At 51.7% G+C, this 22,215-nt stretch overlaps 2 protein-coding genes across 2 annotated transcripts; one reads left to right on the top strand and one right to left on the bottom strand.

Moving 5' to 3' along the window:
• Positions 1-502: 502 nt before the first annotated feature.
• Positions 503-3,207, bottom strand: TMEM74B (transmembrane protein 74B). The gene is made up of 2 exons (XM_030503140.1): positions 3,073-3,207; positions 503-2,827 (listed from the first exon to the last, which is right to left on the bottom strand). The coding sequence occupies exon 2, from the start codon at positions 2,810-2,812 to the stop codon at positions 2,342-2,344; it is 471 nt and encodes a 156-aa protein (XP_030359000.1). The 5' UTR covers positions 2,813-2,827; positions 3,073-3,207; the 3' UTR covers positions 503-2,341.
• On the top strand, positions 2,768-20,658 carry RAD21L1 (RAD21 cohesin complex component like 1). The gene is made up of 15 exons (XM_030503146.1): positions 2,768-2,841; positions 4,107-4,567; positions 7,802-8,050; positions 9,499-9,628; positions 10,997-11,096; positions 12,134-12,240; positions 12,605-12,787; positions 13,425-13,526; positions 14,215-14,328; positions 14,905-15,134; positions 16,612-16,714; positions 17,463-17,602; positions 18,279-18,368; positions 19,044-19,121; positions 19,666-20,658. Exons 2-15 carry the CDS (start codon positions 4,454-4,456, stop codon positions 19,852-19,854), a joined length of 1,929 nt encoding a protein of 642 aa, XP_030359006.1. The 5' UTR covers positions 2,768-2,841; positions 4,107-4,453; the 3' UTR covers positions 19,855-20,658.
• The last annotated feature ends 1,557 nt before the right edge of the window (positions 20,659-22,215 follow it).

The raw sequence follows: 22,215 nt of genomic DNA, 5'->3' as shown, positions 1-22,215 counted from the left end.
GTGCCCGCTCTTCCCCAGTGTCCTTCCCACCTCCTCCGGCAAACAGCTTCTCCCAGAGGATCCAGAAATGCACGTAGGGGTGAAGTGCTCTCCCATCGGGTTGGATCCAGGGGATGGGGACACTTATGGGGTATCTCGGAGCTGCCTCTAGCCCACCCACCAGCAGCTAATTCCATGGATGGGTGAAGCCCTGGATCCCCCCACGCTGAGGGGCTGGTGATCCTCATCCCGCCCAGGCTGTGCAGCATCAACCTGCCTTTCCCAGCTGGATTTTTCCCACCATCCTGGAGTATATTTGATTGCTTCCTAAATACCCGCCTGCACATTAACCATCACAGGCCAGTGCCTCAAGCTGGCTGCACCGCTCTTCCCCAGCCACACAGGGGTGGCCAGGCCAATGCAGGGAGGACGTGGATTGCAGCATCCGTGTCCCACCACTGCAGCCACCCTCCATTTCATCCCTGGGGATCTCTGTACAAAATCACTTCCCAAATCCTGGAGCTTCTGATGGGGAACTTCTTTAATGGCACTCCTTCCTCCACACAGCTCATCCCCTTCAATACATCTCTGTCAGTCCAGAGGCTTCCCCAGTCCTGCAGGTCCCCGAGGTACAGCGCAGCAATGGCAGCTCCTTCCCGCAGTGTCCTGAGCAGCCTCATGCTCTGATCCACGGGAGCATCTCTTGGGCTCAGCAGCTGTAACCTCCACCCAGGCTCAGCCTTTCACCCTGCAGAGACACTTCCACCTCACGTGAAGTGACAACATTGAGGATTTCTCCATCTAACGGGTTTATTTTCTAATCCAGGCTCACAGGAGCAGCACTGAGCTGCAGGAGGGACTTCTGCCTTCCCAGGGCAGCCTCCCTGCGGACACACAGGGCTCCCTGGGCAGGGCCTGCATAAGAGCCTTCCTCCCCTTCCTCTCCTTCATCCCCTTCCTCACTCCTGTGTCCCCCTGCCCCAGGATCACCCCTCAGTAACAGCCACAATGGCCTTTGCTCCCTCTGCCCTGCTTGGGCCCTTCATTTGACCCTCCAGGCTCTGCTCAAGGGTCCATGGGGAGAGGGGGGATGCCTGTTTGGGGCGCAGCAGAGCACAGCTCACCCCACACATGCTTTAATCCCAGGGAAAGGCGCCTGGGTGTCAGAGCTGTGGGCATGAGGCTATTTGGGGTGGTTTCCCAGGACCCTGCAATAAATACGGAGCATGGATGGATGATGTGGTGATGGGGAGAGGGACGAGGGGCCCTTCGCAGCAACAGGAGGAATCGGCTGCAGAGCATTACATGTGAAAACACAGGGCAGAGGGTGATCCCCCTGAAATAAAACCTGGCCCAGACAATCACACCACATGCAGAAGTGACTTTCCTCTCGTGTTGGGCTGTCTGGAGAGATTTGTCTCCACCTGGAAACGTTTGAAGTGAGTAATTTATGAGATGGATTGAAAACCAGCAGCGGTTCAGGACAAACACCCCCTTTTGTGGGTCTGCATTTCCTATGGGATAATCATTTCCCTTTCACAGCATCCCGCTCGGGCTGATTTTTCCTTCCACAGGACATTGTGCTTTAATGATGCTTCATGTTTAATTCCCGAGATGCATTTTTCCCTTCACGCCGCAGACAATGGCCCTTGTGATCAGCACAAAGGCTCCTGCTCGGCAACAGAACCCCCACATTGCTTCCAGGCGTTGGGAATTGTCCTCTCTCCCCGGGCAGAGCACTGTGATTTTGAGGAGGCCGTTCTGGGGTTGCGGGTGGGAGCGGGATGCTCCGCACGGTGCAATCGCATGTCCTGGCCTTCATCCTGCTCCCCGGAATGGGGCTGGGGGGTGCTGGGGTGCTGGTGGTCGCACTTGCTGCCTCCTCCTCTCCTGCCCAGAGAAGTGCGAGCACCAACTCCACAGCACAGAGTTCTACAAGAAACTATTGTTCAAAAAGGTCACTGGTGGCAGCAAATGAGAAGCTCCATCCCAGAGAGGAGCAGCCGGCGCTGCCCTGGATGCTGGGAAGGAGCCGGTTGTGGCTTCATGTCCACATGTCATGACCAACCATGGCACTGAAATCCCATGGGCATCTCGAAGGTGCCGCGGTGCCGGTGCTGGTGAGCAGGACCCCGTCCAGGAAGGTGCTGGGGAGGCGAGTGGGGTGTCAGAAGGCCACATTGCCAGTGCTGGTGGTGGGGCCGTGCACCCAAAACCACATCGCTCCGGTGCTGCCGATGGGATCCCCATCCAAGGAGGGTCCGGGGAGGTGAGGAAGGTGGCCGGGTGCGGGTGAAGCCTCACCGGATGGCACCGGTGTTGAGGAGCACGGCGGGGGGGTCCCCGGGGGGTGCGGGGGGTGCTAGGAGCCCGGCCCCTCGGGGGGCTGCTGCGGGGGGCTGAGCTGTGTCTCCAGCAGCGCCCGCGTCCCCTCAGCCGACACCCGCCGCAGCCGCAGCCGCACCGAGCCGTAGGTCCCCCCGGTGCGACGAGCGGCCCGTGCGCGGCGGCGGGCGGCGGCGGCGGCCAGCAGCAGGGCGGCGAGCAGGAGCCCGCCCAGGGCCAGCAGCGCCAGCCCGGCCACGGTGCAGCGGTCGAGGCGGGCCCGCAGCCGCGCCGCCCGCTGCTCCAGCCGCTCCATCTGCCGCGCCGGTACCGCCGGGTCGGGACGCGCCGCCCGCGGCACGGCCCCCGCCAGCACCACCAGCGCCGCGCCGCCCAGCGCGCAGCACAGCGCCAGCGCCAGCCCCGGGCCCGCCGGGCCGCCCCCCGCCGCCGCCGCCGCCGCCGCCTCGCCCGGGCTCCGCAGCTCCGCCGCCCGCGGGGACGCCATGGAGCCGCCGCCGGCCTGCGCGGGCTGAGGTGAGCGGCGGAACCGCTCCGGGATGCTCCCCCCGCTCCGGAACCGACCCCCGCACCGGGATGCTCCCCCTCCCCGGACTGGGCTGCAAACCGACCCCCGGGTCCCCGAACCGGGTTGTTCCTCCGCCCGGGACCCCGCTTACCCGAACCGCGCTGTCCCCCCGAACCGGAGCCGGGTCACCAGACCGGGCTGCCAACCAACCCCCCGGGTCCCCAAAGCGCGCTGCCCACCGGATACGGGTCCTAGAACCGGGCTGTCCCCGCTTTCCCGCACCCGGGTCTCCGCAGCGCGCCGCTCCCCTTCCCTGGACCCGCCACCTGCCTCCCCGAACGCAATCGTCCCCCCGCGGATCTCCCCCTTCCCGAACCGGGCTCCCACCGAGCAACCCTGCTCCCCGAACCGGGCTAATCCCCCCCCGCGCACCCTGTGACCGGACCCGCTTTCCCCGCCGGGCTCTCGCTCCGCTCCGGTCCCCCGGAGCGCTCCCAACCTCCCCGGTACCCGCCGCTCCCCGCCCGCTCCCCACGCCGGGCTCCGCTCCCGCTCCTCCGGTCCCGCCTGGCTCTGCCCGCCCCGCCGGTGCCCCCCCGCTCCCGGTCCCCCGCTCCGGGCTGCCTACCCCCGGTGCCGGCGCCGCCGGTGCCCCGAGCTGCCGGTCCCCCGGGCGCGCACCGCCGCCGCCCGCACACGCACACACACACACACACACGTACAACGGGCTGCCCCGGGGGGCACACGCACACACGCCCGCCCGGTTGTACCGGCACCGGCTGTGCACACCCTGCCCGCGACAGGGGCACCCCCCGACAGCACCGGGACCCTCCGTGGATCCCCCGGGGGGTGGGGAATGCGCGGGGAGCGGCACGGGTGGAGGGGACAGAGCAGCATGGTGCGCTTTGCATAGGGGAGACCATGGGATGCTCCCAATGGTGCTGGGTGGGCACCCCACAACCAGCCGTCCCCACTGGGGACCTGGGGCAGAGCTGGGGACACTGGGACTGTGTCCCGAGGCCCCCCAGCCCCAAATGCAGCAGGGAGAGCTCCAGCCCAGCCACGAGCCCCTGCAATGACCCAGCTTGTGCCAAATCCCTGCGGATCCAGGGCTTGACCTGGGCTGGACCATGCGGGAGATGCTCCAGAGGAGCCCATGGAGGTGCTGGCTGCCCAGAGCCATCCCCATAGCCATGGTCCCACGATAGTCCCACAGCACAGAGCCCCCCATCACCCCACCTCTCACCAATACTATTTATTCCATTTCTCGCAGAGCACCAGAGTTGGTATCTGCTGCCCCCGACCTGCACCGGACCCAGCCCGAGCCCCACAGCACCCCACTGGCAGCAGCATGGCCTTAGCTGGTTTGTTAACATGTGCTATGCCCACCTCTGGAGCGGTGCCTGGAGGTGGTGGATGTAAATCCTGACAGATCGCTGCTGAAAGCTGCTGGGAAGATACATCCATCTCATTGATGGTCCCTTCAGCACATTCAGGTGCCTCCAGCATCTTCACAAGCTCACCCGCCATCACCCAGGGTGATGCTGGTGCTGGGTGCTGAGCTTGGGGTGTAGGGGGTGCCCTGAGCCCCCCGTGCACAGTGAGTCCTTCTGCAGCTCCATGGTGCCGGGGCATCTTCCTGCATGGGGACAGCAGATGGGAGCCTCCTACCGCCCATTTCATGACACAGGAGGGGACTTTCTCTGTCAAATACAGCTAAAACTGATCGAAAAGGTAAAGGGAGTTTGGGGGGGTGCTCACAAATAAAGAGGTGCAGTTGAGTCCTCTGAGGGAGCCAGGCTGAGGGTGGGCAGGCTCAGCACCCATCGAGGTGCTGGCACCAGCTTGGCCTGTGCCACTGCTGCTCAGCAATGGGTGACATTATCCTTCCATGAACATCTCCCTCATCAAACACTGAAGTTTGTGTTAAAAATCAACCTCTGGATAATTTTTAGCCATTTTCTCCTGGATTTGCGGGTTCCCCATTGTGATGCGCTCCCATCGTGGTACCCTCATGGCAGCACCCAAAAGGGACCAACCTTTGGTGCCCCTGGTCCCTGCACTGCAGCAGGGTCGGGGGCTATGGGGTGGGCTGGAGCCTTCCATGCCCTTGTGCCATGGCAGGAGCAGGGATACACAGGATTTGGTTAGTTCTGAAGTTGGCAGTGCTGGTTGTGTGTGCTGCTCCCGTCCCCTCTCGCTGCCCTGTGTTGGAAGGCAGAGGCTTCCCAGCACAGCATCCCCAGGGATGCATCCAGAAGTGGGCCGAGAAAAAAAGCGGAATTAAAAATAACTGTGAGTGCATCCTGCCATGTTAACCACATTCAGAGAGGCTTTAGTGCCAGCCCACTCCGCGGGAAGGCAGGAGATGCTTGGAGACAAGTAGGTCACGGGACACAGATTGTCCCGAATCAGCAGGAAAAGATGGATCTGGAGCAGGCAGACACATGCCTGTGAACCAACAATGTGCCAGAGCCAGGGACCGCTGCTTATGGCATCACCAAATGCCCTTGGAAAAGAGGAATGCTGCTTGGGGGGCTGCTCCTGCATCCTAAGCCTGCAAAGATACTTGAGAGGATGCCTGCAATGGATGAGGTGGAGGGATGCATCCTGCACACATCGCTGCCCCTGGGTCCCACATGGGAGCGGGGTGATGACCTCCATCCCAAAGCTTTCCCCAGCCCATTCCCGATCTGGCTGAGCGTGGGGCTGGGGGCTGGCAAAGGCTGCTCCATCCCTGGGGCACTGGCACGGAGGGAAGAAGGAGAGGAGAGATGGAGACAGCCAAGATTTATGCTGCCAGCGCAGGAGCAAAGAGAGGAGGGAGACAGCCAAGGTCAGAGACAGCGCTGCCAAAATTCACAATGAATCTGCAGGAGCGCTGGAGGGGAGAGACTGAGGGCTTGGAAGGACATGGGAAGAGGGGGGGAACCTGGGAGATGGAGCAGTGCAGGGCTCCTGGGGATGGGAATATGCCACTGCTTGGCCAAAATGATTAAACAGGGATGTAAGGGCCAGCGAATGGGAGTGGGAACAGGAGGGAGTAGAAAGGCTCTGGATGTGGCTCTGTCCCTTCAGGCCCCTCCAGCGCAGCCCTGTGCAGCACAGCCCAGTTTTGGGGTGCACACGGCTGCTGCCCGGTGCCCGCTGGTGGTGCTGACCCCATTCCAGCCCCGCTGTGGGGTGAAGTCTCACTCCCACCTCCTTAGCATTCACAGCATCCCATGGCAGAGCAAACGCCTGCAGGCAGCGCGGCTCAAGGTGACTCGGAGGTCAGGAGCAGGCAGCCGGGCAATTCGGGAGCCAGCACCGGAGGGGAGCCCGGCAGTTAGGGAGGGCCAGAGGAGCCCGGCACATCGTGGCCTCCTCTCCTGGCACTGCTGCTCCCTGCACGCCTTCTGCTGAGCCCAGCTGCAGAGCCGCCCTGGGAGGAGGCTCAAATCTTCCCTGGTGCTAATTGAGATCTAGTTATCATCACCTAACACCGGGGACATGGGGAAAACCCAAGTGTCTCCTGGTAGGACAGCAGTTGATGTGCTGCGGCTCGGGAGCCTCGCTGCTCTGCCTGAATGGAAAACAAAGCACAGGGAGCATCAGGCAGAGGGATGAGGAACCAGCGATGCTCTGTGTGGTGCCATGTAAGTGTGCAATCACACTCAGTGGTGGCTGTGGCTGGTGCAGGCGGGTGGTCGCACACCTTCACCCTTCTCCCTCTGCACAGGATCGGGTCTGAATCTCTTCTTTTTCTTTTTATTTCCCTTTTTCCTTCTGCAAACGTGCCTGGAGCCACGTAGAAGCTGCTCACCTGCAGGGAAGGAAATGGGGTGGTGCTTCCCAAGAGAGCTTTTGAAAGGGCAAGGGGAAAGAGGCTGGGAGGAGGAAAAAGAGGAGAAGGAGGAGAAAGAGGATGAAAAAGAGAGTGGGGGGGTGGTGGAGGAGGGAAAAGGTGGAACTGAAGATGGAGGAGGAGGAAAAAGAGGTGGAAGTGGAGGAGGAGATGCAGGTGCTGGTGCTAGTGCAGGTGCTCTCCATTCACAAGAACCTAACCGGAGGTGAGCAGCACCCTGCTCCTGCCGATGGGTGCGCGCTCCCTGCTAACCCCAGGGAGGAAGGGGGTTTCTTTACACCAGCATTCCCACTGGGAACGCCCCGGGGAACCGCGGGTCCTGGGGCTGTGCCCATCAGAGCAACGCGGGCACCGACCCCGCGGGGCCATGGAGCGGCTCCGGGGGGCTCCGGGCACAGGGACCCGGTCCCGGGGGGGGCCCCCCCGTGCGGCGGGGACCGGACCCGCGCCCAGCACGCGCTCCCGCCGCCGCGTGCCGTGTCCCCCCCCCCCCCCCCCTCGGCTTTTGGCGGGAGCGCGCAGGAGCCCCTCAGGCCTGAGGAGGGTCCGACACGGACCGACCCCAGCGCCGCGTCCCGCTGGCTCCCCTCAGCGCCCCTTAACCCGCCCCAGCCCCTCGGTGCCCGCTGGCTCCCCTCAGCGCCCCTTAACCCGCCCCAGCCCCTCGGTGCCCGCTGGCTCCCCTCAGCGCCCCTTAACCCGCCCCAGCCCCTCGGTGCCCGCTGGCTCCCCTCAGGGCGCCTCCATTTCCTCAGCGCCTGGTGAGGTCCCTCTGTCTCCTCAGGATCCTCTGCCCCATTCCCTCGGAACCCGCCTGTCCCCCCCCCCCCCATCCCCTCAGCTGAGGTGATCCCATCCCTCAGATCCTGCTAAATCCCTTTGATTCCTCAGGGCCTGGCTGGATCCTCCTCATCCCCTCAGGATCCCCTCAAATCTCCTTGCCCTGTCCCTCAGGATCTCATCAAACCACCCTGTTGCCTCAGGGATCCCACTAAATCCCCCCCATCCCTCAGGTCCTGCCAAATCCCCGCCATCCCCTCAGGGTCCTACCAAATCCTCTCATCCCCTCAGCACCCAGTTGGGTCCCCTCAGCTCCCACTAAACCCCCTCTGTCCCCTCAGCTCCTGACCAGGTCCTTCCATCCCCTCAGTGTCCCGCTAAATCCCTTCTCTGGCTGGAAGGGGGAGCGCAGGGGGCGGCAGGGGCTGCCCCTCAGCCCGGGCGCCATGTTCTACATGCAGCTGCTGGTGAACAAGCGTGGGCCGCTGGCCAAGATCTGGCTCGCTGCGCACTGGGAGAAGAAGCTCACCAAAGCTCATATCTTCGAGTGCAACCTGGAGGCTACCATTGAAAAGCTCATCTCACCAAAGGTAGGCTGTTAAACCGGGAAGCTGTGGGGCAGAGGGGTCCGTCTTTCATAGGGAACAGGAGCTGGTGTGATGGAGACTTGCTTTAGGATGAATTTCTACTTCGAAACCAGTGTGAGGTGAACTCTTCTGATTTTACTCAGTTCTCTCTTGGATAAAACACCGTTAAATGACAGTTATATAAATATTTAAGTTGCTATTATACTCCTGGAGATCTGTGGCATACATTTATGTGCAATGTAAGCAAATGTCGCTGCAGTACATTCAAATGTGTCTCTCCACACACGGATGGAGCTCCAGGGGCTGCTCTGAGGGCACCGTGGCTGAGGGATCATGGTAAGTGGGGCTGAGCCACTCATCAGGCAACACAAGCCCATCAGTGCAGTGTGGGAACACTGGTCTTCCTTCAGAGACCCCGTTGTACAACAGAGCTCAGAAATGTTGGTATTTGTGCCTCAAAAAGATTGAGAAGTCAGTTGCTGGTTAATATCAAGGGACTAATAAAGCAGCCATGAAGTGGTACACGGGCTGTTTGAGGAGAATGCATTTGCTGGTCTTACAATAAATAACTTTGGACATCTCGTAACCACTTTCAGTGGATTTCTTCCAGGTCCCCCATTATAAGCAGATAAATACATAATTAAGCATATGTAGTGCTTACGAGAGGCTCTGTGAACAGTCCTGGAGGCTGAAGTCCTCCGTGCACCCTGGATAAGGTATGACTCAAGCAAGCAGATGCAGGTAGTCAGGTACCCGTGACTCAGTCCTTGGCCTCTCCGTTGCAACTGCATCCAAGGGAAGCATCCAAGGGAACAGTGAGGAATGTTTTGCACTGTCACCAATCGATGGCTCAGGAGATCCAAAGCTTTCAGCTGGTGCAAGCACATTTTTGTTGTTATATTTTTTCCATGAAAATACATGCTTGATATTTGGTAGCCTGAATTCCACTCTCTTGCATGGGTTACCATTAACTGAGTGCTCTTAAAATGATATTATTTGGAAGTGTTTTCCAAATTTCCCTCGCACACTGTCCTCTCTGGCATCAGCATGACCACCCTGAGCGTGCTTGGTGCAGGAAGACGTTGCATAAATAAGGGCATAGGTATAGTTTCTGCTCAGTTAAATAACCCAAGTGTCAAATACTGGTTTATGCAGATCTACTTGCTGTTTCAGGGTGTGTTACACTGTTTGGCACTTAGTTGAGATGTAGATAAAGAGAGAGCTTCAGTTCAGGCCTTGCACTCCAGCATGGCAATGTTTAGCAACAGAAGCAACCAGAAGTTTCTAGGCTCTGTTCATGATCCTCTACATCAGCACAAAGCCCTGGTGAATTTCGTAGAGCTCCATACTGGTGTATGATACTGGAACTCTGTCACTGCTGTGTAGTATTTCCATTTTAATGTTTTTGCCCAAAATCCTAACTCCTGGACAACCTTTTTACATCATCACAGTTTACAATAGCTCTGCGAACCTCTGGCCACTTACTCCTCGGAGTAGTGCGGATTTACCACAGGAAAGCCAAGTACCTCGTGGCAGACTGCAGTGAAGCTCTGGCAAAAATGAAGACAGCCTTTCGGCCGGGTACGTACAGAGCTCTGCATCTTTCCGTCTGTGTCCTTCACAGCTCTCATCTTAAAAGGCAATTTGGGATAGTCCTGTTAAATACACGTTATTGATCCCAAACATACCAGTGGCACACTGCTGATGTTTAATTTAATGCTATTTCAGGTCTCTGACTCCTTTAAAAGTAGCAGTATCTTAAGTGGTGTTACGAGGAGAAGCTTGAGTTCAGCCTCCATCGCTAGATAATTGATTTCAATTTCTGATGACACCACCAGCGCTCGAACAGTGTGTTAGTGCCAGACCTGAGAGTGTGTTTTGAGCTCCAGCCATGAAGCCAGCGAGAAGGGAGCAGAGATGGTTGGATCAGTTTCCAACGGGCTGGATGTTTGTCATTCTTAGGCAGCAAACAGGGAGGCACTGTTGTCTAATAAAAGGCTAAGAAAAGGACACCAGCGTCCCTTGTCAGCCCTAACGTGCTTTGTGACCTGGTCTGTTTGCAGAGTAGCAAATGCCTGCTCTACATTATTCTCAAGGACATGATCACAGGATTAAGGAATTGTTTAGGTTGGAAAAGACCTTTAAGATCATGAAGTCCAACTGTTAACCCGGCACTGCCAAGGCCATCACTAAATCATGTCGCTAAGCACCACATCTACATGTCCTTTAAATGCCTTCAGGGCTGGTGACTCCACCGCTGCCCTGGGCAGCCTGTGCCAGTGCTTGACAACCCTTTTGGTGGAGCTTTTTTTCCCGAATATCCAGTCTGAATCTCCCCTGGTGCAGCTTGAGGCTGTTTCCTCTTGTCCTATTGCTTGTTACTGCCCAGGGATGCTGTCATTCTCCATCAGAAACAGTCAGAAGTGATCTGACTTAGGAACTAACCCTGTTCTGAGCGAAAGATTGCATTAGATGACCTTTGGAAATCCCTTCTCGCCTGAATTGTTCCTAGATCCTCTGATTACTGAGTGTTTGCACTCTCACTTCATAATTATTTGATGCTGAAGGGCAGTTACGCAGGCACTGGAGAGGGAAAGAAAACACAATAATTCATCTGGAGCGGCGTGGAAGGCTCCAGGCTAAATGTCAGCTGTGAGAATCTTTCAGGGACTTCAAGTAGCTGTTCCAAAACCCCATGTATTTACAGTATCTCACGTCCTGTAGCAGCAGACTCTGCTCTATCTGTGAAAAATATGGTGTCTAAAGTATGTGTAAAGGAAGGATTGAAATTCCACTTTGGAGTCCTGTTGACACAGGGCTTAAGCTTTGCCCTTCTGTTATTAGAACAGCAGCAATCCTTCCTGACAGGTTTATAGTCCCATTACACGTACGTGGGAGAGCATTACTTTTATCTTACTGATACTCACTTTGTGCTGTTGTCTGTTCCAGGCCTTGTTGACCTTCCCAAGCAGAGCTATGAGGCTACTTATCAGTCCATTACGCTACCTGAAGAGTTTCATGATTTTGAAACACCACTACCTGATGTAAAGTAAATGCTTCCCTCAGTTTTATTCAGTATTTTCGGAAGTCAAAGATATCCTCGTGTTATCTGATCGAGACTCGGTTGGAATTGTTTGGATTTGACACCTGGATTCTCCTGAATGCTGAGTCAGCTTTGTGAGGCTGCAGCCGCAGTTGTGCTTTTGTTGAGCTCCTCAAAGTCTGTTTAATCAACAGACCTTTACAATGAAATAACACAGGAACTTAGAGTTCAGGGTTTCAGATTGCCAGAGCGAAGCCCGCAAACCACTTTCTGACCTCAAGAGAAGATAGTGTAAATCCTGTTGTAAGAGCAAGGGAGCTCTAGTGAGTAACCTCACTGGGTTGCACTGCTCCCTTGTGTAACTGCATTTAATTTCTGGCTCTTTGGTGCTGGTGTATTTTATCAGCAGCAGCCAGCTTGGCTCCTGATGAAAAGCCAGCATATTTCATTGGCTTTTCTGGCACGAATCTGCATTAATGTAGAAACACTGATAGAAAGCAGGAGGCCAAGACATGTTGTGATAGCTCTGATGCCCCCAAAGGTCTGGGATAACAGATTCCCACTGCAGCTTCCTCTGTACCTTATCATGAATACAGTTTGGTGGGGTCTGTTTAGGATTCCCCAGCTACCTCCTGTCATGGCCAGTGCAGGCTCAGTCCCCACTGTATGATGCACACTGGAGACTGCACAGAGCTCTGGCCAGCCCAGGTGGTGGCCTCCTGCTTGCTTGGAGGTACCACTGCTAATAAACACCCAGCACCTGGTTTCCAAATGCTTATTTTTAGCTTTTAGAGGAAATTCAAAGCAGTGAATTTCCTCCATAAAACTGTAACTGGCTCGACTGCAAATAGCCTTGGGGAAAAAATGTTCTCTCCTTGAGGATCAGCCAGGGTACTGCCAATGCCATGGAAAACAAGCTGTCTTTGGGGGTTTATGATAAAACATCAGATTGATGACTGTTTAGAAGCAAGTTTTCACATTGCAGCTAAATGCTCAGTGGGTCTCAGTTCACCTTTTATTCCGTGTGATGTTTTTTCCACCAGTGCCATTGACGTTGCTGAGCACTTTACCTTGAACCAGAGCAGAGCTGAGGACATCACACTTACAGAGGATTATGAGAGCAATTTACTTCTCTGTGATAGAAACTTTGGTGAGAGAAGTTGAAAAATTAGAAATATTCCTTAAGGAAAAGTGTGGTTTATGCAACATTTGGTACAGTCTGAGTCCTTTCCACATGTGAGAAGCTGTTCAAAAGGGCATTTGTGCTGATTCCTCTGTCATGCTGTTTTATGCTTGGATTTTTGTGTTAGGACTCCACCTAAGTAATGTAACGAGGAGAATCAAACCCAACACTCTGCTTTCTACTGAATTAGCTACAATTTGTTGTTTATTCCATTTGAGGCATTGGGACATCTTACAACCTTTTAAAAATGATTTGAACCATTAGAAAATGGATAAATATGTGTTTCAAAGATTCCTGCAGATGAAGCATGGGATATTCTGTGCTTCTTCAGATGATGAACCAGAAGCCCTGAGGAAACAGAGCTTCTTCGATGGCAGCATCTTAACCAGCAGCAACAGTCTTGTGGTGGATCACTCTGTGAGTGTGAAGGGGGACAAGTCTGCCCTGTGTGAGGAGACCTTCTGCTTTGAGCGTGACTGCTTTGGAGACGAGGAGGATGCTGCAGATATGATAGGTAGGTTTGCCACGGGTAAACAGGATCAGTTTCTTTCCAACTATTTTTATTCTGGCAGGAAAACGAACGGGACAGAACGAAAGTGATTGCTTTCAAACATCAATTCTGTCTTTTTCTTGTGGGTTTCATGCTTCATTTGTTTTCTACTTAGCACTAAATCTATGGCATATGACTGACACGACAATCTATGCCAGACATTGCCAAATAAAAATGTTTTAAAGGTTATATTTCAGGTTTTTAGAATTAAAGGCATTCCAGTTATACTTAATGTTTAACCATTTAGTTCATATTTTCGAAGGTGAAACACTGCAGCATTTTTATCCTTATTGTAAGAGCAAGGGCAGCAAAGGAGCTTCTACATCTTTATGGCTCAGATTAGCTACATAAACCTTTCTAGATTTATACCTTTTAAACAATACCAATATAACACTTTTCAAAGCAAAGGTAGAAACTCGAAATGAAGAGTCTTCTCTTCTTTGCACTGCTGAAGGCAGCCATTCCATTGCAGCCATCCATGGGAGCTGAGCGGGTTTTGTTTGCTGAGGATTAGCCTTGAATAAGTCACATTAGGTTGTATCAGGCTATTTCATAGCTATTAAGGCTTCGAATGATTAAAACTATGTGTGTTGTGTTTAAGAAATCCTGTTGAGGGACGAGCACACAGGCCTGGATCAAGACATTCTTGCTATGGAGGAAGAACACCCTTTGTCCCGAGATCCACTGGAGAACAGCGCAGCCAGTGAGTCTGCAGCGCCTGCCCTGCTGCCCTCACACCAACCCCCTGCTCCTGCTCTAGTGCCTCAAGTTACTCACACTCAGCTTTGTACCACGTCCCATCCCTTTAGCCTCGGTTCATTTATTTTGCTTTTTGAATATGCTTCATCCTCCATTTTAGGTATAATTCAATTAGACCTGGGGATCCCAAGTCTGTAACTTGACATTGCTTAGAAACACTTTTGTTTGACATCCTGCTGGACACGCTGTTGATCCCCCTGCTGCCTGCACAGCAGGAGATCACTTCTGGAGGGGAAAGGAAACTGAGTAAGGGTTTGCTGTAACTTTGAACTGAGTATTGAAATGAATTTGAAATTTCATTGAAATGAAATTGAAATTGAAATACTTTGAAATGAGTATTTCTGGCTTCATATTTCAACAAGTGACACTTCAGTAAGATCATAAGGTGGTAGTTTGTCTTCTTCTGGTTTGGTATCAGTGAAATTAATTTCTGAAAAGTGTTTCTGGAAGTCTTTTGATATCTCTAATCCTTATACCTCCCCCCACACTGTTACTTTAAAACTGTGAGATTACAGACACAATCCTAGTTTTCTAATTCTGATCTTTTTTGTCTGATATCATTCTGCGGTGTGAGATTCCACAAGATGGAATCATTTCTCAAACTTTGGGTCATTTTCTGGGTTTTCTTATAGTCGAGTCCTGCTGTGCAGACACCAGCAGTAAGGAAGTCAGCCACCTAGTGAGTGAAACCACACTTGTGTTGAAAGAAGATGATGGATTTGTGCTTGAGCCGGTTGACGCTGCAGGTCAGAACATGCCCAGTTTCTTGCTGAATGTTTGCATCCACAAGTTCATGTTGACACTATCATTTGGAATTCTGGGATTTTCCAGCCTGTCAAAACAATATTCAGGAAGTTATGGCCATATAACCAATGCCTGCCTGCCTTTCCTGTTTACTACATACATCTTAATCCAGCTGCTAAAGGATTAAACTGACAAATACAGATATTCATTAGGAGGTAATGAAACCTGCTGAGGACATCAGCAGTTCTTGGAATAATTAACTTCCTGATGGATTAGAGATAGCTTATTCAGTGCTGGTGGCATATCATGTGTCCTCATTAGGTTCTCATGTTCCTGGTTCTTTAGTGCAATAGTCATATGTCTTCTGTCATTAAACATGTGTGAAGTTCCTGTATAGGAATACAAGGAGAATATATACTGTATGGAAACCTTTGGAGAAGTGGCCTATGTGCTTGTACTTTGGTTTTCAGGTCTCTGTGGCATTTTGGGAGATCAGCAGCCTGCCTGTTTGAGTGCAGTGCCTGTTTCGTACTTAAGTGTTCTGTGAATAGACATTACTTAGACTTTATTTTTTTTAGCTGTCACCCAGAGGAATAAGAATAAAAGAAAGAGGAAGTTGTTTGTGGATGTAGACAAAGAACTCACTTGCAATGCCATGTACAACCAGCTGAACAACTGCACAGACATCATGGCCACCTTAGACCTCGCACCCCCAACCAAAAAGACAATGCTGTGGAAGAAATCCGGAGGTGTGGATAAACTCCTGTCCCACACGACAGAGCTGCTGCTTCCTGCTACGCTGCAAATGGTACAGAGCAAGTCCTTGCAGGGTTTTGTGTCACTGGCTGGGTTAGGAGCTCACTGTGAGAGGTTTTTCAGGCTTGGGTTTCTGTGAACTCCTCCCCAGGTGCGTGGCACCACTAAAGTCCTGGTTTGCAGTACTGCTGGGTGGGATACCTGATGGTTATTTGCACTCTCTCAACTAACTGCTCCATCAGGAAGCTCATCTGTAGAGGTCATGGCTTTCATCTCCAGCTCTCCACCACCAAGTGAAACATGACAAAGAAACACGAGAGCTGACATTTCATTTCATAGAGTCATAGAATCACAGAATGGTTTGGGTTGGAAAGGACCTTAAAGATAATTTGGTTTCACTCCCCTACCACAGGCAGGGACACAATATCCTACCAATACACTTAGTCCCTGCTCATAAAGTGCCTGAAGTCTTCCAGATCTGCCCATTTCTGCTGGAAACCCCCAGATTTTCCCCCAAGAGGCCCCAGAGCATCAACACAAGGATCTCTGGTACAGCAAACGTGGCAGTTTCACATGTTGGATCGTACACTAACACATCCCTTTGAGCTTCCTGTCAATTTCTTCTCTACTTTCTCCTTTGGTTTACTATTTTCTGTTCTGTTTCTGCTCTGTGACCAACATGAGACCACAATTTTCTCCTACATTTACTTTAAAGGTACATGAGGCATAAACATTATTATTATAATATTGTTAATGGCTTTGGAGAGACTTTAAACCAGGTTGCTTTGTGCTTTCCCAGTTGGAGGATAAGCTTCCAGCTGGAGAGCACTCAAGGATATGCCTTTCAGAGGCCCAGGAGGTCTCTGGTCCCTGGGAGCATGGGCCAGGCCACCCTTCCTGTGGACCTGACTGCTCTTTTTGCTTAAGACAGATATAATCATCTATCAAAGCCTTCCCTGTCCCCATGTAGTATCTGACAGATTGTTCAAAGAAGCTGGTAGTAACTTTAGAGCTGGTGATAAGATAAAGAAGAGCTAAAGGTGATAAGGAGAGCTCTGGTGTAAGCCATGTGCAGCAGCCTTACCTCGACTGCAGTGTTTCTTGTGCTGCGTAGCTTGGTGAGGGCAGGGCAGCAGGGGCTCCAGGCCAGCACTGCTGCTTCACACCACTCAGAGCCCAGGGACAGAACTGCAGCTCATTCCCCCAAGGATGAGTGTTATCCACACACACAGAGCTGCAGATGTTTCTTTCTTTCACCCTTCCTTACTGGCTGGCTTCAAGGAAAACCAATCCAAGCTGTTCCTAAGATGCTTCTCCATGGGTTTCACTGCAATGTTGAAGCTGCAGGAAGCTATTATTAAAAAATAAATAAAAAAATCCCGATTTTTCAGGATGACCTAATTCAAATACCTGAATTCTGGGTTGCAGTAACCGATACACAGCTCAGATAGATTGAGCTTTGCGTTGGTGCTTGCAAATAATGTGACGTGGTGTTCTGAAAGCAAACCAGTGCCAATAACTGTTTGCAGTTCTTTGCAACATGCTTCAAGAGTCATGGATTTAAGATGAGAAGAAATGAAATACAGGAGGAGTCTGAAGTGGAGGAAACAAGGAAAGAGCAAGAGACCACAGGTAATGCTTTAATTCTGTTGTTGCAGAATTAGCTGCTAGAAAATACTTTCTGGTTTAAGAGAATGGGCAGTATTGTGCAAAGGAAAGGCCAAACCAGTCAAATGTTAAGGAAATTGGCTGTTAATTATATATATTTTTTTAAAGGGCGTTTTGTTTTTACAAGTACTTTGTTGTTGTTCTGTTCCTTAGTTCAGAAATGAAATTCAAGTCTTTTTCTTCCTTATGGCATAAGGAGGTATTTTTGGGTTCATCTTTGCTTCTGTAGTTGTCTACCAAAGAGCAGATTTGTTTTAAAACAAAACAAAAGCTTCCCACTTCTTCTGAGTTTAACTAAACCACCCTCCAGATTTCCAAATTCATGTCAATAACTTGTTTTTGTATCTTGAAGATTGGGTTTGGGTTAATACTAAGCAAGAGGAAATGTCCCATTTTAGATGTGCTGAGGGGATGTATCTGCTTTCACACCTTTGCTCTGCTAGAAATACAATCTGGGTGTCTGCCTCAGTTCATCGGCAGAACCACCTCCTGCAGTGCCTAAAGATCAACTTTTAGGAAAGGGGAAAACTCTCTTGGCAGGTTCTTCTTCTTCTATGGTCTGATTGGGAATGATATTTATTCAGTATTTACTCCTTTCGGCTCTTGCTCTCCACTGCTGCTAATGAGGGTGTGACTGTTGGGTTTCAATGTATTTGTAAGGACAGAGACTGCCAGGAATTGCCTCTTAAACCTTGTTTTTTCATTAATACAGAGATGCTGATAGTAGAAGAGCCAAGTTTCCTGCAGGAATCAGCTCATTCAGACACTGAGAGAAAAATTAGACATGATTCGTTTATGTTGCCATCAGAGAATAACAGAAATGAAACTGATGATCACTGTGGTGAAACTATAGTGAGCAGTTTCCATAAGTTTTAGAGACCTAAATGTATTTTTTGGTTTCGTTTTATGCCAGGGTTCCATTTAAAGCACGTTAAGAAGTTCCTACTACCTGTTTGAAGAGCTGCTAGAGGCAGCTGATAGTTTATTCAGAGGCATTAAAGTTTATTTATAAGCACTCAGGTAGACACAATGAATGAATGATTAATTAAAATGTCTATTAATCAGTATAGATTACAGTCAGATCACTAATTATACATGAAAGCTACATGTGAAATACAGCTTCTGTCCCGCAGAGATCAATCTAATCATCTTCATAAAAGATAAAACTTACCTCTTGTGTCTCATACTGAGGAAATAAGCAATAACAAGCATCTATTTCTGCTGTCTTTACTCGGGCTGAGGTACAAGGGCATTCCGTAGGGAATATGAGGCTTGTAAAGTTGGAAAAGCATGACAAAATTGGATCTAACAGTAGCAGAACCTGTAGGGTCTGTACCTGAAGCGAGCCTGTAGGTGCAGATCAGCTGTAGGATAAATACTACAGCCAAGTCCTTTCCTAGGCAAGATGTGGTAGAAATATGGACTATTCCATGATCTTGGAAAACATTCTTGGAGCAGAATTGTGTAGTTGGGATTTACAGTGTACCCATGAACTGGAACTCCTGTTGCTCACTCTCTGTTCTGGCAGCAGGGTGCAATGGTTTTGTCTGAGAACTCCTCACTGACGACCAATATCCTGGGCCAAGAAGCTGAAAGGCAGCAAGCTGAGCTGACAAACGTAGGTGTGCTCCAGGCTCACTGCTCTGGCCTGTGCAGGCTCTGTTCTTCCTCAGATAGCTTAACAAAGCAGTGACGGCACCATGAACTTGTTTGGCTGCACTAACATCACCTTTAGTATGGATTTTGCCAGTCAAAAACTTTATAGTTTGATCACCAGGGATCTGTGTGTTCCAACATTGAAGCTTACAGCCTGCGAGGGAAACAGCTCCTCATTTAGGGATTGTGCTTCCTGTGAGGAGATTGGTGCTGAACTCACGGGCTGTGAGGATACTTGGACACTCTGAAACAAGGGCGGTTTCCTGCTGCCTTCAGAGGTTAAGCTCCAAATCTAACCCCAGATGTTTGAACAGCCTTTTTCGGCCCTGACCAGCACAAATGCTGTCCTACCCCAGGCACGCAGAGCCGTGTCTTGTTGTGAAGCTGCCTCCTTAGGGCTCACCAGGACCACTTCCACAGTGCTACTGTATTGCACCTGGACTGTGTAGTGGGAAGAACACAGTTAGCATTCCTGTCTGTTCCACAAAGCCTTGTGTGACCACAGAGGTGTCAAAAGTCCCAGATATCCTGAGTATGGCCACCAAAATGCCCAGTTCCAGCCAGGATTTTCAGTTAGAACTCTTGTCCTTATTATCACACACGTGCCACCTAACCTTCTGTTCTATTTCCTGTCAAGGAGCTCACGAGGAACAGGAAAGACAGTGAAGAAATAAGGTGGAACAAAAGAACTCTCCAGTTCTTAAAAACCTTACAGGTACCAGTGATGGGTTTTGTAATTAGATGCCAAACCCAGGTGCTGATTTCAGTTGGGCCATGTCAGAAAATCTCCTCCTTATGGAATCCCAGACTGGTTTGTGTTGGAAGGGACCTGAAAGCTCATCCAGCTCCAACCCCCTGCCACGGTCAGGGACACCTTCCACTAAAGCAGCTTGCTCCAAGCCCCTGTGTCCAACCTGGCCTTGAACACTTGATCACGTCACTGCCGCTGTTTTCTTGGGAAACCAGGATTCTGAGTGCCTGGCATGGTCCAACAGAAATGTCAGACTATCTCCTCTTTATAGAATAATGGAATCACAGAGTGGTTTGGGTTGGAAGGGACCTTTCATATAAGTGTAGTCATTAAAACCCAAGAAATAATAATACTTAAAATAGTTGTGACACTAATTGCCCATGACAGAGCTGGTACCCAGCACCCAAAGAACAGGCAATGATGAGTGCTATTGGTTTGGATGATGAAAACCATTTCGGATGTGCTTCACCTGAAAAGCCAACCTGACTGTCCTGCTTCCCTCCTGCAGCACCTGAAGAGATCCGGGGTGAGCTCTTTCAGTTTCCAGGAGCTCAGCTGGAAAAACACCCGGAAAGAGGCTGCAGCCAAGTTCTACATGCTGCTGGTGCTGAAGAAGCAGTCACTTGTGGAGCTCAGGCAGAGCGCTCCCTTCGCCGACATCACGGCCGCCGCCGGGCCCATGTTCAATGCTCACTGAGCTCAGGTCAGAGCCAGATACGCCACCAAAAATCAACCTGATGTTGATTCTCCAGCAAATAGATTTTGGGGGAAAAATGATTTAACACCTTGTTAAACCAGGGAGCCACCTCTCTGAACTACCGAGTAACAGGCTCGTGCCATGTGCCACCATGTGCCACACATGCTCACCAGTGTGGTCCCTTGCTTGTTTATTTTTAATATATGTGGTTTGATGATGAGCAGTTACTTATTCTGTTAATAAAATATCGCTAAAATACATGGGGGAGGGATTTACATTGTGGAGGATATTAGGAAAGTCCTTAAAAAGCTTTCTGGGAGACCAGATTTTATCTAACACACGTGTTAATCCTCACACCATTGGGAAGAGACACCTGCTGAGCTCTCTGTATCCAAAATTCACCTATTTGAAATGATTCCTTCCAGGGAATGGCCAGTGTTTGATATTTTAAGGGAGGTAGTGCCTCCAGCGTTGTTTCCATGGGTTCAGGCTGGGACAGGTTACACAGCCCCTGGAAGAGCCGCATGAGCATCAGGACAAACCCCTCTTCTCTGCAAATCCTCCCATTTCACATTCCCTGGAGCACGTTCACTTAAGGAGGAACCCTTTTATTTCTGTGTAGCCCTATTTAAAAATGGCTGTTAAAGGAAATCTTCGAGTTCTTTGCATTTTTATCTAATTTAGGATGAGTTTTAACACTTGCACTGTCATGTGGTGGTGGTTTTCAGGCACGCTGAACCCGCGCGGGTGGCTGTGGGTGCATTCCCCCCTCTTACCATGAAACCAATAAAACCCAGAACACAACGTTTCCTGTGCTCCTCGGTGTTTGTTCTGAAGGTTCAAACTCCAGGTTCTCCTTCTCAGAGTCAGTGTTTTGAGGGATTTTCTTACAATTTGGAAGGATGGAGGACATTGGTGTCCTGGTGTATTTGTGAAGACCCTGTTGGTGGGGCTCTTCCACCTGGATTCTTACTTCTATTTGATACAATAAGCAGTGAGAAGCCTTTGCTTGCCATGGGGTTACCTCTCTGGTTTTAAGGACGGAAAAGTGACCCTGTTTGGTAAAAACCTTCCCATTTTCTGCAAAACAAATGGCATTTTCCTTTTCTGATGGGAATGGGAGCGCTGCTCTCCCAGAGTACCAGGCCAAGACTGCGCTGAAGGGTGGCGTGTGCCCCTCTCCTCTTTGGGGCCAGTTTTATTTGGGAATCAGGCACCAACCTGGGCTCAGGAAAGGGTTTGGTTCCCCAAATCCAGTGCTTGGCGAGCCCTTGGCAGAAGGAGGAGTGAAAACCTCTCCTCCATCCCCCTGCAGCAGACCCGATCCCTGCCAGCGTGGTGAGCCCCTGTGACACAGAGCACTGCAGCCTGGGGAGGGAAGGAGAAACCATGTTCTTCTCCCCCCAAAGCCATCCGAAATGACTCTGCGTCTCCCACCAGCGCCGCTGCCACGTGGTAAGAGCAGCTCCGGTGGCAGCAGAGGCGACAACACATTCATTTTCCTTTCAGAGAGCAGCTCTGCGCTGGATTCACCGGGAAAAGGGGAAACAAAAGGAGGCTGGGGGCGGGCGGGAATAGATGAGAGGCAGGAGACGTGTACATCGAAAGGGGTCGGTGTGTCAGAATAAATGAGGTACAAACCTTGCAGGAAATAGGCCGGGAGCAGACTGCGGGTGTTCCCAGAACAGGTTTGTCAGAACTCGGGAATAACGGCGGGGGAGCGATGGAGCCTGCGAGGGCTGGGGGAGCGCAGGGCCCTGGCCATGGATTTAGCTCAGAGCCATGGCCTCTGCCCCAGCCCCAGACATGAAGCAGGTTCTGCTCCAACCCCACCAGGGTGTGAATTGCTTCCCTCTGCAAGCGTGTACATAGGGCACTAGGGACATGTGTGTAACACGGGCACACATATATGTGCACATCACTGCTCTCCCAGGCGGCAGCCGCCCTTGGGTCGTCTGAGCCACGGTCTCCAGGGCAGGGATGGAGCCAAAGCAGGTCTGGACCAGGGCAGTGACTGTCCCCCTGCACTGGGCACTGGTGAGGCTGCACCTCAAATCCTGTGTCAGTTCTGGGCCCCTCACTACAAGAGACATTGAGGTGCTGGAGAGGGGCCAGAGAAGGGCACTGGGGCTGGTGCAGGGCCTGGAGCACAAGTGTGATGAGGAACGGCTGAGGGACCTGGGGGGGTTTAGTCTGGAGAAGAGAAGGCTCAGGGGGGACCTTATTGCTCTCTGCAACTGCCTGACAGGAGGATGGAGCCAGGAGGGGACTGGTCTCTGCTCCCAAGGAACAAGGGATGGGACAAGAGGAAACGGCCTCAAGCTGCCCCAGGGCAGGGTTAGATGGAGATGAGGAACAATT

This window comes from Strigops habroptila, chromosome 13 (genome assembly GCF_004027225.2).
Source record: "Strigops habroptila isolate Jane chromosome 13, bStrHab1.2.pri, whole genome shotgun sequence".
NCBI classification, from domain to species: Eukaryota; Metazoa; Chordata; class Aves; order Psittaciformes; family Psittacidae; genus Strigops; species Strigops habroptila.
Note: the sequence above shows the minus strand (reverse complement) of the source record. Positions and strands in the feature narration are given on the sequence as shown.

Coding starts and splice junctions, on each gene's coding strand:
- TMEM74B (XM_030503140.1), bottom strand. CDS start 2,812: ATGGCGTCCCCGCGGGCGGCGGAGCTGCGGAGCCCGGGCGAGGCGGCG.
- RAD21L1 (XM_030503146.1), top strand. CDS start 4,454: ATGGTGCCGGGGCATCTTCCTGCATGGGGACAGCAGATGGGAGCCTCC. Junction 18,369..19,043: donor AGCAAGCTGAGCTGACAAAC/GTAGGTGTGCTC, acceptor TTTCCTGTCAAG/GAGCTCACGAGGAACAGGAA. Junction 19,122..19,665: donor AGTTCTTAAAAACCTTACAG/GTACCAGTGATG, acceptor TCCCTCCTGCAG/CACCTGAAGAGATCCGGGGT.